Source organism: Podarcis pityusensis (assembly GCF_964106645.2).
Source record: "Podarcis pityusensis genome assembly, chromosome: 5".
NCBI lineage: Eukaryota > Metazoa > Chordata > Lepidosauria > Squamata > Lacertidae > Podarcis > Podarcis pityusensis.
In genome coordinates, this window is record NC_138032.1 from 61,343,654 (window position 1) to 61,363,016 (window position 19,363).

The 19,363-nt window shown below is 41.3% G+C and overlaps 1 protein-coding gene across 4 annotated transcripts in view; it reads left to right on the forward strand.

The window, feature by feature from the left end:
• INPP5A (inositol polyphosphate-5-phosphatase A) overlaps positions 1-19,363 on the forward strand; it is a 232,379-nt gene that overhangs the window by 69,056 nt on the left and 143,960 nt on the right. For all 4 annotated transcript variants that reach the window (XM_081007209.1, XM_081007211.1, XM_081007210.1 and 1 more), the window contains exon 4: positions 1,292-1,379. In XM_081007209.1, the coding sequence (XP_080863335.1) occupies positions 1,292-1,379 (88 nt within the window). The remainder of the gene's footprint in view (positions 1-1,291; positions 1,380-19,363) is intronic.

A 19,363-nucleotide genomic window follows, 5' to 3' on the forward strand; every position in this document is an offset into this window, starting at 1 on the left:
CATTCTTAACCTGAAACTGTTCTTAATCTGAAGCACCACTTTAGCTAATGGGGCCTCCCACTGCCACCGTGCCGCCGGAGCACAATTTCTGTTCTCATCCTGAAGCAAAGTTCTTAACCCGAGGTAATATTTCTGGGTTAGCGGAGTCTGTAACCTGAAGCGTATGTAACCTGAAGCGTATGTAACCCGAGGTACCACTGTATTTATACCCCGCCCATCTGGCAGGGTTTCCCCAGCCACTCTGGGCAGCTCCCAAAAGAATTAAAAGCACAATAAAACATCAGACATTAGAAACTTCCCTAAACAGGGCTGCCTTCAGATGTCTTCTAATAGTCAGATAATTGTTTATTTCCTTGACATCTGATGGGAGGGCGTTCCACAGGGAGGGCGCCACTACCGAGAATGCCCTCTGCCTGGTTAGCAAATGCGAGTGCAGGAGCGAAGGCTTTGCCTAGCCTTGCATATTATACTGGTTTACAAATGAGGTCCCGTACAGTAATGCTTTGCTTTGGCAGCTGAACATTGGGCTGTCCAGGCAGAAATTCAGCAAGTTCGGCTTTCCCACGCACTTGCTGTGTGCAGGTCGAAGATATTCTGCTCCTTTATATTCTGATACCAAATGTCTTGAGCATGCTGTGGGGTTTTCTCCCCCCCCCCCAATTTAGTGTGGATAAATCCCAACCATTTTTTCTTGATGAGTTCACTGCTATTGAGAGCAATAATGAAATATATTTCACTAGGACCTGCAGAACTTTTGTCTGGTGTTCATGTTGCTAATAAGACACTGTTGAAAATCAATAATGTAACTTTCAGGTTTCATTCAGGCTGTGGGATTATTATTTTTCAGTTGCAGTTCTCCCAATAATATAGTATGGAATAGACCGTAGCTCTTGAAAGTAGTGAAATAGTGCCCTCTACTGTCTTGGATCATCGTTGAGTTGCTTGACGGTTTTTCTGTTGTGTGTTATGTTTTGGAAGGCTGTAGGGGCAAGTCTTCTGTATGGTTTGAAAACAGAGCCCATTTGTTTGGAATGCATTTGCATTTGGCGAATTAGTGCTTTTTGTAGGGTTGACTTGGTGGAGGTATGCAGAACTAAAATAGACCAGGATGTGGCAGAATAGCATTTCTTGAAATGTGGCAATTTATTCTCAAAGCTCACTGGTTTTGCTAACTTCAGTTTTTAGCCTTTTGTTTTTGAATTATTATTGTTGCTTTAAGGAATTAGGTATGCAATCTCTCTAGGGCGGAGGAATATTTACTCATTTGTGGCTTGCTTTTTGCAACTTTCAGAGAGCTGTTATCGAGCGATGCAATGAAAGACTACAACAGAGCCCGGGTTTACCTAGATGAGAACTTCAAGTCGCAGGAGCAGTTTACGGTAAGGTTCCTTGTGCAGTTATGTATTTGGTTCAAGGTGGCATGACATTACTTGCTCATCCTAAAACAGAGGCTCTTGGGGAGTCATCGCCAGTGGTGAAGGCTGTGCATTTACACCGCAATTGTAAATGCATTTAACAGTAGTAGGCTCCTCTGGATATAGTGGGTCTTAAATCCCAGGTAAACACAAGGATTGCACTTCTCATATCAAAGCAGTTGGCCACCTCTGGCTCGCACATCTAATTAGCCAAGCAGAGGTCTTGATTAAGCCCTCCCCTTTTCCCCAAGTCCCACACCTCATTAAAGGTGTGGGCAAGGTTGCCTTAAAATGTGCTCCTGGTTGTTCCTTGGTGAGTTGGGCTTGTATATGGAGCCTTTTTGGCACTGGGATTGATTCCACTAGGGATCTCGCCAGCCAGAGCTCCGGAGTCCATCTGATTGGAGCTGTCTTCAGGACCCACTTTCAACAGCAATCAGCTGGTTGGTGGTGACTTCAAGCCCTGCTGGCACAGACTGTGCTGAGCTGATTTGCAGGGATTTCAGACATGGCTTGGACCAACTGTGTTCTTCCTTTGCACTCAAGCTGCGCTACAAGGGGGGGGGGAATGGGCTACCTGATAGCATGGTGACGTCTGGTAATTTGTAGGTGGGCAGCTTCCCCCTACCTGCTAAACCTGGGGTGGAGGAACTTGGAATCTGCCCCGGTGACGAGATCCTGTTCCCTGTCCCTGGCATACCGCAAGCGCTGATTCCAGCATTCATTTAGGGTGGAAACAAAACTACACTTCATTTATGTGTAGACTTGGAATGAAGTTACGCTTAATTTAATTTCATTAAGTTAATGTAATACACTTGAAATTAAGTTACACAATCGCTGCACAACGAGGGAAGCTCATTTGCGCTATTAGATATTATAGCGGTGCTTCATCCATTTACTCTCTCGCTTTCTCTCTTGCCTTAAGGCGGAAATGGGGAACCTGAGGCTCTCCACATGTTGTGGAAGCACAGCTCTGATTATCCTTAAACCATTGACTCTGCTGGCTGGAGCTGATGGGAACTGGAGACAATAGCAGCTGAAGGGCCACAGGTTCCCCATCCCTTCCTTAAAAGGTACAGGCCTATCCTTGATCCCAGTTCTGTTTTTAAAGGACCGTAACAATCACTGGTCCAGCATTGGTCCAGAGGCAGCTTGCTCCATCCCTTAGGAAAGTGAGTGGTCTTGCATGGTTGTAGCTGTTTCAGGTGGCAAGGATCCCGTAAAGGAAGCCTAAGAGAGACTTGCATTGCCCAGGTAGAAAAGGGAAAGGCTGCAGCTTAGTGATAGAGCATCTCTTTTGCCTACAGAAGATCCCAGGTTCAGTCCTTGTCATCTCTCGGTAGGGCAGGGGAAGACTCCTGCTGGAAACCTTGGAGAGCTACTGTCTGTCTTTGTAGATAATACTGACCTAGACCAATAATCTGACTCAGTGTAAAGTTTCTATCAAATGATTAGAAGGCCCACTATTTCCAATTTGTCTGCCATTTTCTTTACAGATCAACTTCTCTGTTTGTTGCCACAATTCTTATTTCTAATCCCCTGCCAATAGAAAAAACATTGGGGGGGGGCATTAAGTATCAAATATACTCCAATAATGCCGTGGAAATAAAATACCTGGTAGAAGTTTCAGAGTATAAAAATAAATAAATCCTGCTTTTATTGAGACTTTCCCTTACCCCCTGAAACATAATTCAGTAGGATTTCAGGAAGGGGAAAGCATGTAACCTTGGTTATTACCTATCGTCATAATCTCCTCTAGGAACACTAAATGGAAACCAAGGCCTGGGGCCCACAGTTTTCATGATACAGTTATGGCACAGTCAACCAACGTTTCCCTGAAAACATATCAGTTAAAAGGGCTTTCCCCCGCAGCTTGGCTTTCACACCATTGTTTCTGCTGCATTTTGCCACAATATTCTCCATGGTTTTCATAATACACTGCTGGTTTTGACAGCGATGCCAGTGCTGAAGGAAACAAATGTTTATGCACTTTGATTTGATGGACAACAACAAAAATTATTCAGTGGCCCACTGAGACCACCTTCAGTTTTCTGGTGTATCTCCTCATTTTATAAACTTCGTTGTAGTTCTGACTCTCTCCAAAGTCACTCGTGCTGTGAAACCTGAAACGATCTGATCTCTCCTTATTTTGCCACAGTGTTCTCCACCTTAGAAACCTCCACTGAGAGATGTTTCTTTATCTCCCAACTTTCTGGAAAATCAAATAAATAAGCCTAATCTTTCACCTTGTTTGCCCTTCCCCTGCAATTTGACTCTCCATTCTTCATTTGATATTCCCTGACTATTTCTGCTTTCGTTGGGAGTTCTGGTCCTCTGAAATGTGCTCTCTTGAGCAAATCAGTATCTGATTGTGCATTGATTTCTCCACCAAATGAGAGAAGTGGAAGAATCAGATATTCTAGCAGCAGCAGCAGAGAAAGAGAAAGAGAGAGGAAGGCAAATTTGACTTCCTTTCACTGGCTTAAAAGAAAGTCTCCCCGTGTTATAGCTGTCTTGCTTGAGATGAGAAGACTGGGATAGTGGTCTTTCTAATCTAGGGGAAATGGTACTGCTGTAGGGAGGGAGCTATGAGCCGACTGTAGTGACTGGGTGTAATGGTAAGGACGGGTAGGCAGAAGAATACTTCAGAACTGATAATGAAAGGCACACTACTTCAGTTTGATACGATTGTCACCTTACCTCACTATTTGCTGCAAGTATGAAACCTCACTGGAGAAGCCAAGCCAAAACCTAATATGAGCTCCTATAGATCAAAGCTGGCAAGACTTCCCTTGAGCATGTACTCTGAACACTGACCTTGTGCATATTTTAATTGAAAACTCTTGAATGATGTTTTCCAAAATTGTAGTTCAAAACTCAACTTTTGTAGATAATTCTGTAATTACTTTTAATATCTATTTTTAAAAAACAACTTTGTTTTGAGATGCTGAGGCTGTTGTTAAACATATTGTATGCTACCTTGAATGTTTATCTCAAAGTAGAGTGAATACTATTTTATTTTAAATGCCCTTGAAAATAAGAGCCAAGGGGGTTAGAATATTGAAGTGAGTATAAAAGTAACACCGATTTTTGAATTTCCTTTCCTTTCTTCCAGGCTGTGTTATTGTCATTGTTGCTTTTTCCAAACATAAAATTGGAAATTTATTGCATTGACTTGCTAAGTCAGCAACTCTTAGAAAATGGTGGCCAGTCACTCAATGAAGAGTGAAATCCTATATTTACCTGGGAGTAAGCCCCACTGAACTTAATGGGACTTACTTCTAAGTAGACATGTTGAAGATTGCACTGTTAGTTGATAGTTGTAGTTCAGCAACCTTTAGAGGTTCCCCACACCTGATTTAAAGGATGGGAATTATATGCTAATAACTAGATGTGTACTGTATATTCTCCGACTTTAATATCCCCTGTATAAATAGCACATTCAATCCATCCATGCAAATTATGGAAATTCCCCATTGAATGTTACTACTGGTTGTTGTTACTGCCCAACACCCTTTGTTTTCCTCCTTCTTGTGCATCTTCTCAGTACCACCTTCCTTTCTTCTTTGCCCTCTGAATCTTCCAATGTTTAATTCTGATTGATTCAGGCAACCCATATTTTCTTTGTGAACATTTATGACATCACAATAGCTAGTGATGTGTGACATCACATGGCTTCATGATGTCATTAACCAAATCACTCAGATTGCTGTGTAGCATTAAGCAGTGCCTAATTAGTAGGGAAAGAGGTTGAGGATTTTGAGAGCCAGAAAGGGGAATAGCAACATCACTGAAAGCATGTGAATATGTTTGCAGCAGACTCTAGAAATCTTTAAGCTTAAATATAAATGCTCACACTGTGATCAATGCCAGTACCTTGAGCTAATGTGACCTTTTAACAAGGGAATAGTAACTGTGCTTTAATATTGGATAACATTATTAAATAAAGAGCATTATTTTACCTTAAAATTATGTTCTCCTTATTACAAAAATGGTAAAGTTAATTTTTGTTAGATTAATGGTATTTGAGCAATATTTTCCGTCAAGCTTGGCTCAAATAATTGGTCATTAATTGAAAAAGGAAATTGAATTGGATTTATCATGTACATAAATCCTGTGCAAGTTATTAATGGGTCTCAGAAAATATCATTGTGTTCCCAGAAACGAATGGAACAGGCTGCGTGTCTTGTGAGCATATTAAATGTGGCAGTTAAGGAGTTTCGCTAAATATCATGAAATGATTTAGGAAGACTGACATAATTGAATTTAGCACGGAGAGAATTCAAAGACTTGATTAGCTCTGAGGGACCGTTTTATCTCTTCTTGTATCTCTTGAAAGTTCCTTTCCTCTCCCACCCCCACCATTGCACCAGGCAAAATTGCACACAATCACCAGGAGGTGGAGCTGAGGTATTATTTTTACACAAAATTAGCTCCCTAATATACTGGACATAGGAAGATGCAAGGACTAGTTGTTGAATGTGCCTTTTCCATGGAATGTTTGGAGACTGTGCTTAATGTGTGCTGTATATTACAAGAGGAGTGATCACTTATAAGACCTGAGTGACTCATTATAAATCGCTTGGTATCGGGTCATTGTTTTATGTAATTAGGTGACTTGTGACATGAAGCAACCCTAGGTCCTTTATAGAGGTGCTTCCAGGCCATTGCTAATTTCTGCTGGGATTCAGGACAAATGGTGGTATGTGCAATAGTTGATTTGCAGCTTTTGCACAACAAGCCTACTTCCCCCAAATATCATAGTAATGAAATGCACTGGGAATGCACTCGATTTGGCTTTGCAGCAGCTTCTAAGTTCCCTGCAAAGAAAACAGATTGAACTGAATGCTCATAAAATAGTCAACGTCATCTAATCTCCCTGCAAACAAATAAACCTGAATGTTCTAAAATAGATCATCTGGAAGCACCTAAAAAATGCAGTTGCCCATCAAATACTGAATTAAAGCTTATAGACTAGTCACCCGTGGCAGGTAAGACTGTCCTCCCTATGCCCCATTTTAGGCTTATTTGTATGGCGCAAATGGCCAAACATAGGTATGTGGGGGCAGGTGGACTTGAGAACCTTTGAGCTAAGACATTTAGAAACTTTTGCAGACTTTTTTCAAAGCTGAGGTAGAGTTAGTCTCTGTGATCTGCAAACCGAGCTGAAGTTCTGCTGTCTCCATGGGCTCTTGTTTTGGTTTGGTTTTTTTCCACTGGGGTGGGGTGGCAGAATGCCTTTAACATTCACTCACCATTCACAGACAACTAATTTTTACCTCCCATCCCAATTAATCGTTGGGCCAGATGGGATGACACTTTTCCCAGTGGGAGTGGGAGAGTGCCTTACCACCTCAACCACTTCCCTGCGGATGCCGTGGCCGTTTGGTTGAAAGCGAAGCACTCAAATGGGGACCTCTAGTCAAGCACACGGGCACCTTTCACATGGCTAGATTCCCAGATAAATCCAGTAGTCCGTTGCTAAATCTGAGCTTGTGCATGCGGAATGTACATAATAGGGCCCGTCTGACTCTTGTGCCTCTACTTGAATGGCTAGTAGCATATAGGAGCGATTGAATCAAATGATCTGGCTGGGGCGGGGGGAGCACATGAAAAAATTACCATGAACAGGCTACAAGGCCAAGAAACATGAGTTTACCTGTTGCACCCTAACAGGACTTTGAAGTGAAACATCACAAACATAACGACACTTTAGCACTATTGTAATGAAGTTTTTAATTTGAATATTGCTAGCGCTCCCAGGAAAGGATCGTGTTGGTGTTGTTGCTGAAATTATGATGGCAACTGTGATATATTTAGATTCCGCTTTTCAGCCCAGAGGTGGTTGCTCTGTATCGCTATCGCTGCAGTATCTGAAGTATCTATCTACCAAAACACATATTTGCCATCCTCCTCCTCCTTCATCATTCCTTTCCCCAATCTGTTATTCATTACCCTTGCTTTGTTGAATGATTCATTAACTTATTTCTGCTGTCTGAATATAGTTTTTAAAGCTCTTGGTACCAGAATACATGGTGGGGGTGGGGGAAGGTTTTCTTCCTTACTATATACCATACCTGGAATCAAAAGAGCTACTTTAGACAAGCCCAGGAACTTTGGCAAACCCAGTGAGATGGTTAATTTGTTTGTCTTTGACCGACAGAGTCATCTTGCAAATTGTTGAAAGTGCTGTCACTTTCCTAATATATTTGGTTTGTGCAAAATTATACTTCCATGTGAGCGTCCCGTGATGTTGGACTTGAGGCAACAATTCCAAGAATCATGAGCTTTATTTCTTTAGGGTGCAGAGCAAGATATGCAGTTCTTTCATTCCAACTCTCTATGTACATTGAGCACCGCCAATAATATAAGAAATGCACCAGCAAAGTACATAGTGCTTTATAGGTTAACTTAATGAATGAGCTTTTACTTTTGCTGCTGTTTGCCCTCTTCATTACTGTTTTGATTAAATGTTTTATGTTATTTTTAGCTTGGTTTGCTATGTCCCTATGTCCTGGGACCCTGCGGTTGAAGGAGCTATCGTTATCTAAAACTCTAAATTTTGATAGTGGATGGGGGACATTTATTATTATTTGCCAATATCTTTGCAACTTCAGTTAATTGCACTAAAAGGAATTTTTAAAGTAATAAAACAAAAACATATGCATAAAAATGATAAGAATGGTAGCAAAGACTTTCCTTAATTTTTGCTGATTCTAGAGGCAAACTGTCTCTTGGGGTGTGTGAGGTGGAATTCTTTCCAGAGCTGTCATTATTATAGAAATGGTTGTGTTATGTGTGTGTGTGTGTGTGTGTGTGTGTGTGTGTGTTAGTTTTCAATTACAACAATCCAATAAAAGCCTCATTATAACAATGCCAAATTATAATACCATTAATAATGCCAATCATTCAAAAGTCAAATTATACAATTTAGGTGGCCCCCCTGGTGCTAGAATTAATGGTTAGATGATTTACTTTATTCCTGCATTCCAAAATCATATCTTTTTACTTCCCTGAGATTTGTGCTATTGCAGAACTTAAAGGATGTAGTTTTGTTTTTCAGATTTGAAACTGTCAGATTTTATATAAATTCATTATTATTATTATTATTATTATTAACCAAGCAACATAGTTAACAGATTCTTTAATGTCTCTGCAACTCTTCCCCCCCCACCCACCCAAAAATGTTTCTGAATGTGACTTGAGTGAGCCTCACTTTTTATCTTTCTACAGTGACAACTACAACTTCAGCGTAAGATACTGGAATAGATGTGTTTAGCTAATGTAGAAAATAATAATAATAAAAACAAACAAATCATTTCTGTGAATAAAAGGAAAAGACCAAGAACTGCCTTGTCTTGGCTTGCATCAAGTGTAGAAAGCAGGTATATTGAATTAGCATATTGAACTGATCCCCGAAACAGGTTTTATAATGTATTAAACTGACAAAGTGTTAATAAAGGATAAATGGGAATACAGATTTAGATGACTCAATTAAAATGTATCAATTGATTTAAAGTCACTTTTCTTTCTTCCCCCATTCCACTTGTACTACACTGCCTCATTATATTCTGAAGCTAGCTTTGCTGGGCTAGAAGGAGGATGTAAAACTTAGTGGTGGTTCACGGGTCTTTTCCGATTTTATTCAAGTCCATCCGGTTTGATGAATTAATTAAACAAAATAATTTTAACTGGATTTTGGGGGGGAAATGCAATTAATTGTGACTGTTGTGAGTTTTGTTGCGTTGTTATCTTCCCTAGGGGTGGGTCGTGTAAAAGCGCTGTTTTGAAGAATGACTTTAAAGGGTAGCCCCTCCCCCCACGAGAGTGGGTTGATGGAAGCAACTAAACACTGTTACCTCTTCCGCTTCCTCCTCCTCTCAGTCTTCCTCTTCTCCCTCTGACCACTTGTTGTCATCCCACCACCATTCCCCTGGCTCTGAGTCTTCTTTCCTTGGGGGTTCCCTTGGGAGTTCCCCAGTTGGTGTCTCCCACCGCTCCGCTGCACCCAGCCAATCCATGACCACCCCACCAACTAATTCTGCCTCATTTTGATTCTCCAAGCCAAGCGCTCCCACTCCATTGTCCGAAAAGGCCAATTTGGTTTGTCCCATTCAGCAAACAAAAGTGGGTCTCTTCAGGGACACCTGGAGTGGAGGTGCTGGAGAGAAGACAAGGCTTACAGGAGGGGCTCATTGTAAACCCCCCCCCCTTTGAAATGACAATGAATAACTACCTCATGAAGATTAGGGAGAGCCTCTCTGCTGTGTCCAGGCCAGGGGGGACAATCGCAGAGGGTGGCAGCCTCCCTCCTGGCTCCTTGAAGACCAGAGGGCACTCTCTGGAGGAGGAAAGAGCTAGGAAAGAAAGCCAGTTCAGCCAAGGATCCATTGAATCAAAATCCAGCAGAAACAGAATCAATCACTGGAGCCTTCTCCAAGCCTCTTATGTCATTACTTCCCTCCATGCTCTTCCTGAGGTTAGCACAGAGAAATGCAGCGTTCACCTAGCTTAGCGAAAGGTATTTTAAAAGTAACAGAAAATCCCATTGCTCTTTCAGAGGAAAATTTTGTAAGTGTGGGTTCAGCCAGGGCACTGTTCTCTACAGTCTCCGACTCTGTTGACTTACACAATGTCCATTGATTTCAGTGAGGCTGGCGCACAACAACTAATGGCGTTTTTAAAGTTTGTGAATGTGGCTTGGCAGTGATTAAAGTAGGAGCCAGAGCCTTTTGAAAGGCATATATTATGCTGCATGAAGTGCTTTGCTTGGAAAGGAGCTGTCTCTCAAATCTCTTGTCAGATGGTAAAATCTGAAAATAATTGCTTGCAAAATAATGAAATGCTGTGTGAAGAACCTTGCTAATGCATTTGCTCGTAGACATTCAGCTAATTCATAAATAAGAACATCGTGACTCGCTGGAGTAATAGCACGAATACTATTTAGTAATATGAACTAATGGGCATATTGGAGCTTGTGAATATTACATTTGCTATAATGAAGTATTGATGGCAGAAAAGAAAGCAATACTTCATTCTGAAAACTCCTTTTTATCTTGGTATCATGAGATGTTCTGAAGCTGCAGCATCTTCTCCTGCATGGTTTTTTAATAGAAACCTCAATGCTTTTGCGTGCTTTCAAAACGCCTGATTTTTAAATTAACTTGATTGATGAATAAGTATCCTAAATACTGGGCAAGCTTCCTATTATACTGTAGATTGCTTAATTAGAATTTGACATGGCAGACATTAATTAATGAAGTTTATTTATAGCTTTATTTGCATAGATTAAAAGCCTACTGCAGTTCTGAATCCCGAGACAAAAAAACACCATGTTGTTCAGAAATAACATTTGGAAAACACATTCCAGAGAAATAGTGGCTGCTAATCTATAGGAAAATTAACTGCCAGTACAATCCTATGCAAGCCTACTTGGAAGTAAGCTTCATTCATTTTTATGGGATTTACTCGCAGGCATGTATTATAGGATTATATTATGGCACCTGAAACATAAGAAATGCATGATGGCACAAGCTTTTGGGAGGCCAAACCCACTTCTTCAGCCACCAGTAAAACAGCATTCATAAAAATATATATGGAACAAACTATAATATTGGACTGCAGACACTGAATGCTTGTCCAAGAGAGGAGTTGAAAAACAACCATATGCATTCTCTTCCTACAGTGAATTTCCCCTTAACTTTCGTTATGATGTCAACACTGTCTTTAACCGTAGTTAATGCCAACTAGGTCTTCTGCTTATCTAGCATTTGAAAATAAGGCTTGAAATAGATTAATAAGTTCTGGTTATCAGTAACTTTCACCAGAGCTGCTAACTATGTTTCTTTATAGCTATGGTCATTGGGCTTCTTCAGACTTTGTTTTCGGATCCTTATTACCCTATTTTCAAGCAAGCATCCCAATCATCTAGCGCAAATGCATTTTTTCCTGGCCGCAAAGAACATTCAAAATACAGTAATATAAAAGAGAAAGAGAAAGAGAAAACCAGCAATAAAACACTGTTTGACTCATGAAACAAAAGCCTGCTAGAATATGAAGAATTAGTGAAGAACAGTGGGGAAGAGGACTAGTTGTACAAGGTGTGTCATATTTTAGGAGCAGCCACTAAGAAGGCCATATCACTTGTCCCTTTCAGCTGTACATCTGTAATAGGTGGGACACAAACGAGGACTTCTCCACCAGATTTTAACGAATAGGCAGAATGATATGGGAGAAAGAGGTCTTTAAAGTATCATGGGTCTAAGCCATTTAGGGGTTTAAAGAGGATCTCCATTACTTCAATTAGACATTAGACATTACAACTGTGGTTTGAGAGCTTCTGGGATTATTGCACAGTCCTACATAGAAACCTACCAGCATGTCAAACCTTTTTCATTAGTGCCATCCTTGATATTTAGTGTGGTGGCATAATATTAATCCTGGGCGCCATGTCATACATTCAACCGGGAGTTTTTTGGATTATATTTAACAAAGCAGCAGTGCATACATAGGTACCCCAACGTCCAGGATCAGAAGAAACAATTGGGTGGTAGTCTGTGTTTGACTTGGTTGATCATTCAGTTTAAAGGCTTTCACTATTTATGCTGTACACCAGTGCCTAAATCACCCAAGAAGCCAAGGAAGGATTTTCAAGGCAGGATCCTGCTGCTGTACATAAGAATCAGGGGTTGTTATCCTGTGGTTCTCAAGACATTGATGGACTGCATATCATATCATCCCTGACAATTAGTCATGCTGGCTGGGGCTGATCGGAGTTTGATGCTAGAAAATCTGGAGACCCATAAGTTAGCCACCCCTGCTGTATATAACTATGTCTATACGAGTATTGAAATGCAATTTGTTTTAAACTGTTTTTAATAATGTATTTTAAATTCTTGTGACATTCTCTGGCACATCAGAGTGAAGGATGGGTAATAAATCCTTATCATCATCATCATCATCATCATCATAGTGATGCAATTTGAGTGTGATTTGTGGATGGAAGAATTATTTATCATCTTCCTTTAAAAAAAAAACCCAAAACTGTTCACATCAATATCTTCTTCAGTTTACAAGACAGTAAAAAGTTCTGTTTACCATTATCAACTAATGCCTGGCATGATATTCCATGCCAGACCACAAAACTTTGTGAAAGTGGGGAAAGAGAAAGGAAAGTACCTTCTGTCCAATTTTATTTAATGGACAGGATAATTTCTTGGCCTCTAATGGTAGTATTAAAATGTCAGAAATACTTATTTGTTCTGTTGTTCAGTTCAACAATGGTTGCAATGTACAAACTCGAACCAGACTTCTTTGACACTGGGGAAATGTTTCTACTTAGTTGTAGAGGGCTTTCCAAGTGTCTATTGATCAGTGTTCTCCAACAGCACAGAAATAATGTGTCTAATTTAACTGGCCACATGGAGGAGTATAGGAAAAGCATTACTTATCCCCTGAAAGGCTTAGAACATCAATAGGAGGACATAACATTAATGACTTTCCTATACTCCAGCCTCAAAAATGGCTAAATGAGGAAGAAATTACGCATTTATTTTCCTATAATTTCACCAGTTGTCTTGTTTTACTGCAACACTAAGGCATTAAGAGTGAAATGTCACACCAGAACTTCTTTCTTGACAATCTGTCTGATGTGCAAACTGTGCAGCTTTCCTCTTCCCCACCCAAACAGAAGCCTTAAAAAGGTAGAAAGGTTCCAAAGAGCTGTCCTACTTGAACCCAAATGAGGAGTCATCCTAGCTTAGTGCTGATCGGCCTTGACTGGCAGTGGCCTTAAACTCATCTTTGCAGATGGCTTTTCCCAGATTAGCTCCTAGATATCTTTATCACACAAATGCCAGCTATGATCTGCGCTCCGTGCATACTAAGCATGGACTGTGCCACAGAGGGTCGAATGGACCTGATGCGAATCACATGGGGTTACTGTTGAAATCCTTCTCTCCCAGTCTGGTCTCCTCTCATATCCAAAGGATGCTTTTGGAGGCAGAATGTCACGTGGGGAAAGTCGGGCAATCCAGCTTGGGAGTCATGGCTTAACCAGGCTGTGGGAGAAGTTAGTTATCTATTCTGTACTATGAAAATAAATAAAAACAGTATTAAAAAAAAATCTGGCCCTTCCACTGGTTTAACAAACACTGTAAGCAGAAGGGACAGCAAAAGATTGTGACATAGAATGTTATTTAAATATCATCAGTCTGGAGTGAGTTATATTGTGCCTGACCAACTATAAGTTTGTCTTTAAAACATGCCCTGGTACATGTTAGATCAAATGTTGTTGGACTTCCCCACTTGTCTGTGTGAACTCCATAGCATTGGGTGTTCTGATGGCTATGATTTTTGGGAACCATTACTATTTACCTTTTCATTGCGTAAAACTCTGCCATCTTATGCTGATATCGCAGCGTTGGGCTACGTAGACTGGTTGTCTTCATATCCGAAAACTTATATATGAAAAGCTCTTCTCTGACCAAATCTATTTTTATAAATTTATTTTATAAATATTTTTTTAAAAATCACACATAAAATTAAAATCACACTACAGCATTAAACATGCAAAAACTATGAAAACAGAAATGGGAGTGGGCTCTTAAAACAGCAGACTCAGTCATAAGCCACTTTCCAGAATAAAAGTGCTATCTGAAAATAGGGAAAGGCAATTTGGACATTCTGGAGAGAGAAATCCACAAAGCCTCTTCTCTTCCGCAAGGGGAGGGGAGGGGAGGGGTTGCGAGCGGGACTCGCTTGGCAGGGGGGCGTGGTTGGCCCCCCCTGCGTCAGTAGGAGATCCGGGCCCGCATCACGCCCTCAGCCAGCCAATCTGGCTAGCTGGGGGGCATGGTTTTGCTGCATTTAAAGCAGCCCCAGGCTCAGCCTGTTTGTTCCTGCACACACATGGTAGTGCCAGTGTGGTGTAGTGGTTAAGAGCGGTAGTCTCGTAATCTGGTGAACCGGGTTCGCGTCTCCGCTCCTCCACATGCAGCTGCTGGGTGACCTTGGGCCAGTCACACTTCTCGGAAGTCTCTCAGCCCCACTCACCTCACAGAGTGTTTGTTGTGGGGGAGGAAGGGAAAGGAGAATGTTAGCCGCTTTGAGACTCCTTAAAGGGAGTGAAAGGCGGAATATCAAATCCAAACTCTTCTTCTTCTTCTTCTTCTGCCGCCACCAATAATGCCCTGTGGTGTTAAGGCTCAGGCAAGTTACATATGTGTAGAGTGTAGAGAGAGACTGTCCTTGAGGTAGCCTGGTCCCTGCATATTGTTCCAGCAGAATATTATAATGCTTTTTATAATTGCCCATATGTTAATTTTCAAATTAAGCTAGTGACTTTGTAAAGGAAAAGAAACTGGGCGTTGTTTTTTTTTTTTTACTGTCTAAAAGTGTCAACTTTGTGTCTCCTTATTCCAGGGGAAGACAAAATTCTTAGTTCATGCTAACCTTGTGTTTCTCCATGATATCCCCTGATGCTTTGTTAATTTTTGTCTTGGCAGTTCTGTGCACCTAAATCCCATACTGAGATACAAATGCACGGATGCTGTGGCTGTAAGGTTATACGAATGTCTTCTTTTGACACTTCACTTTTCAAAGTGAGCTACAGTCTAATCCCTTAGTTAATATGGTGCATGAAAACAGATGATACACTGATGGGTTTTATATATGTATGGGGATTTTAAAACTGTGATAGAAACAAAATCCAGAGATAATAAGAAATATAAAGTTTCGCGACCCTACGAACACAATTTTATGTTGAGTATCTCATAAAAGCAATTTTTAAAAATCCTACTTTATATGAAAATAGGAATCGTGAAAGAAATTATATGTTTTACTAAAAAGACCCACTGAGAGTAGTGGTTTTGGGTGTCTCAGTTTCTGGATTAGCAGTTTAAATAACCCCAAAGAGACTTGAGAAAACTTTCTAAAAATAAAGTTCCTTCAACATATCTTATATCACTGAACAACTGAGATATCTGTGGTCACCTTTTAAAAATCCGAGGGGAAAGTTGTGCATCATGAAATTATTGTGCACATGTGGAATTTTGTAAGGAATATAGACACATATTAACATATGGAATATAGAGAGACACACACATATATAAAAAGCTTTGTAACAGCTACATTTGAACATTTCCAGATCAATTTGCAAAACAACAAAGCGGTTAACACATGAACACTTGTATTCTTTCCTGTTACGGTCTATCTCTAGTTTTCTTTCCTCCAGATAACGCATTACACTTTGTAACAAAAGCTATACTACAAATATTGAAATAGCAGGTTAAAAACAAAACATGAAAATATGAGATGAGCAACTCAACCACCGAACCAATAACACAGCATATTATGAATCTAAATTGTCAAAAAGTTCACTTGACTAATTTAAACACTGAAGATGTCGAGTTGGTTTTTCTTTTGCTCTGTTTTGTAAATGTGTGCTCTTTTTGTATTTTTATGATGTGATATGCTTAACAAACAGTAACTTGAGTGCAGCATATTAACAAACTGGTTTCCTTTAGTACAGAATTAGGAGACGCATATACCCCAGAGGGTATTGATACTCAAAGGCCGTGAGTTATAATTGTATGGCTAGTGTAACTTGGGACAAAAACTCTTCAGACTAGAATTCATGTTTTTCACTGACGCAGTATATGTGTTCTGCCAGTATATAATACTGCACTGAGGGCTAAGGACGGTATTCCTGTCTGCATTCACTAACTTGGAAAACGGAGAGGTTTTCATATTATTGCTCCTGTCTACTCTAAGTATTAGTCTGCCTGAAGAAGAAGGAAAAGTGAAAGGTAGAAACTCAGAGGCTTGAGAGAAACTCTGGTCATTGAAAGTGAGCAGGGCACCGTTCCGTATTTGCATGCAATTACTGTGCTGAACTGATAGCTCAAAGGAAACATTGTGAAGGTCCCATAATGTTTATCTGCAGTGATGCTCAGATGTAGTTATATTTTAAGTGTTTGTTGATTGTGTATGCTAAGTTTTGCAACATTCAGAACAAGTCTGAGGAAAGTGTTAAAGTTACTTCGGCAGAAGTTTGGTTGGAATCAGTGGGACTTGCTTTTGTGCTTAGGAAAGAGACAGCTAGGGGGCTCCCTGAATCTGCAGGCAAGACAAATGACAATGAATAGTTTAAACTTGGTGTAGTAGCTCTCTGGCTAGCATTTCTCAAGCAAAAATATAAACACAGTTTTGTATTGTTGGGGACGTGTTCTGTTTAGTATTTGCCTAATTGCCACCATAGATCCTGGGATATAAAACCATTCAGGGAAATTGTTCAGAACGTACCTCAGCATAATGTTTTGCAGTTTTAACACACACACCCCTTTCAAGGCCAAAATGGGTACGGTACATCTTTGGATTTAAGGTGCATGTTGTTCTAAAATGCAGATTGCAACTAAAAGTTCTGAAAATTATTGTGGGAGGTGTTTAACCCTTGTTGTCCTGAAGAAAATCACAACTTCAAAGCTGCTATTTGCATTGAGGGGAAATTGACATTTGACATCATTAGCTAAGTCCTACTCAGAGAAGGCCTACTGAAATTAATAACCCTAAGTTAGCCATTCCCATTAACTTTAAGGGGTTTACTCTGATTAGGAACAGCATTGAACACAATCCACCCGTTATCACCCAGCCCCAGTGGATGCTATTTGCAACTTCAAATGTAGAAGTTAAATGCAGTGATGCTTTTAATGTATAGTTTGGCCCCTAAGCACCAAGGATGAAGTGGATATCTTGTAGTGTGACGGGGTGAGCTCCCGTTGTTCAGTCCCAGCTCCTGCCCACCTAGCAGTTCGAAAGCATGTCAAAGTGCAAGTAGATAAATGGGTACACCGCTACGGCGGGAAGGTAAATGGCGTTTCCGTGTGCTGCTCTGGTTCGCCAGAAGCGGCTTACTCATGCTGGCCACATGACCCAGAAGCTGTCTGCGGACAAACGCCGGCTCCCTCGGCCTATAGAGCGAGATGAGCGCCGCAACCCCAGAGTCGTCCGCAACTGGACCTAACGGTCAGGGGTACCTTTACCTTTATCTTACCATATGCACTTACTTGGCAGTAAGCACCATTGAAAAATAATAAGACTTTCTTCCAAGTACACTTATATACCAAGCTTTATGCAAATTCCTTTTAAAAGCAAGCTATTCTCCTTTGAGTAGCAACTTAGAGTTGGGGGTTGTGAGTGAGATCAGGGATGGGGAGTGAGATCAGGGATTCAGAAACATAGGAAAAGAATGGGAAAGGCTAGGAATGTGGATCAATGCTGGGTGGGGGCATTTTGTTTATGTGCTGTGACATTTGCTGGAGTTCAGCATGAGGTGGCAGACATTTTGAAGACCTCCTTGTTCACCATAAATAGTTGGTCTCGTTATACATTCACACTCAGAAGTTCTGCTACAGCTGACCATTACTGCTATGGTCAATCCAGTTTTGCTCAACCTCTGTCTCTCTCTGAAAGCTGATCACCCACCCTATTACCTTCTGGTATTCTTTGTCAGTGTTGGCTGGCATGGATTGCATGAAACGCCATCATTGTGACTAGAACTTCCCTTGACCATACCTTTTGTATCCTTCATGGCAAAGGTGAGGGTCCTTACCTCCCCTGCTTGCCGCAGGGTGACTTTGACAGTAGGGCAGGACAGCCCACAAGTCTTATTACCTGATATCACAACATCATCTACCCATTTCCCCCCATGTACACTTTGCAAGCTCCAGTGAAGCACTTGATTGTTGGGGGCTGACAAGTGGAGCGCATGGAGCTTTTAGCAGGGCTTTGTGGGTGCCGATGATCAGCTGATTGGCAATGCCTGCATAACCCACCTTGGGCCTAGTCACATCTTCACTTGCCATACACCTGGCTTGGCCAAACAGCCTGGCGTGCCAAATTAGGCCTGTGGTCCTCAAGATTCTCCACCACTGGTGGTGGGGGAAATCTATAGAGAGAGTCAATTAAAGGGTTGAGTTTGTTTGTTTGTTTGTTTGTTTGTTTGTTTGTTCTCTGAGGGAGAGAACACACAGACATTTGCATTCCAACTCTGTCTCATATGCCAGAGAAGAGAGTCCAGGTTTGTTCCTTGAGTGTCTAGACTAACTTTTTTTTTCTGACATGCTAGTTGTGTGTGAGAAAGCAGCTGTTTTTATGTGGAGGGAGGATTCAGACGCTTGGTATCCCATATTTAAGAGGGAAATCAACACCCAGCAAACAATTTCTGCCCATTTGTTTTCGGGCTTTGTAAACTGGCACACTGTAAGGGCCCTGCGTTGTCCTGAATTCTGCTTAAGAGTTAAGTAAGCTGCCAAGGAACGCTTGGCTATTTTCAGACCCAGCAGGGAAGCTGCCCATGCAGCAGCGGCAGCAGAGGAGACGTCAGGGCAAGTGATCCACTGACTGAGTTCATAACTCTCCCAGCTGCCTCCTCAACCCCAGTGAGTGGCAATCGATCAAGCCACTGGACCTCATGAATGATGCTTCCTTGCTGCAGAAGATCCCATCCTCCACCCTCACACCCTTGCTTGCTGAATAACATTTGGAGAAACGTATGAAGAATTAATTGCGGCTTTACAGATGTCGCCTAGTAAGAGAAGAGGTTGAAAACGGGGTGCAGAGGGAGAAAAAAAAATGGATGTATTCAAAATGCAGGGCAGCTTTATGATACAGATTCTCTCTCTCTTTCTCTCTCTCTCTCTCCCCCCCCCCCGTTTCCCCTCTTTCCTCTCCTCTTTCTTCTCCCCCCCCCCCCAACAACTACTCGTGTGCTGGGCAAAAGACAGGCCTGATAAAGTGAGAGGAAACAAGATTGGTTTTCTAAGGGCACCAGGCCCTTCATGATCAGCTAAATCATAGAATGTCTCACTCCCTGGCTGGGTAATGACCTGCTCCCTGCGCCGTGGCACCTGCACCCCCCTGTGGGACATTATGATGTGCACCTAGGCAAC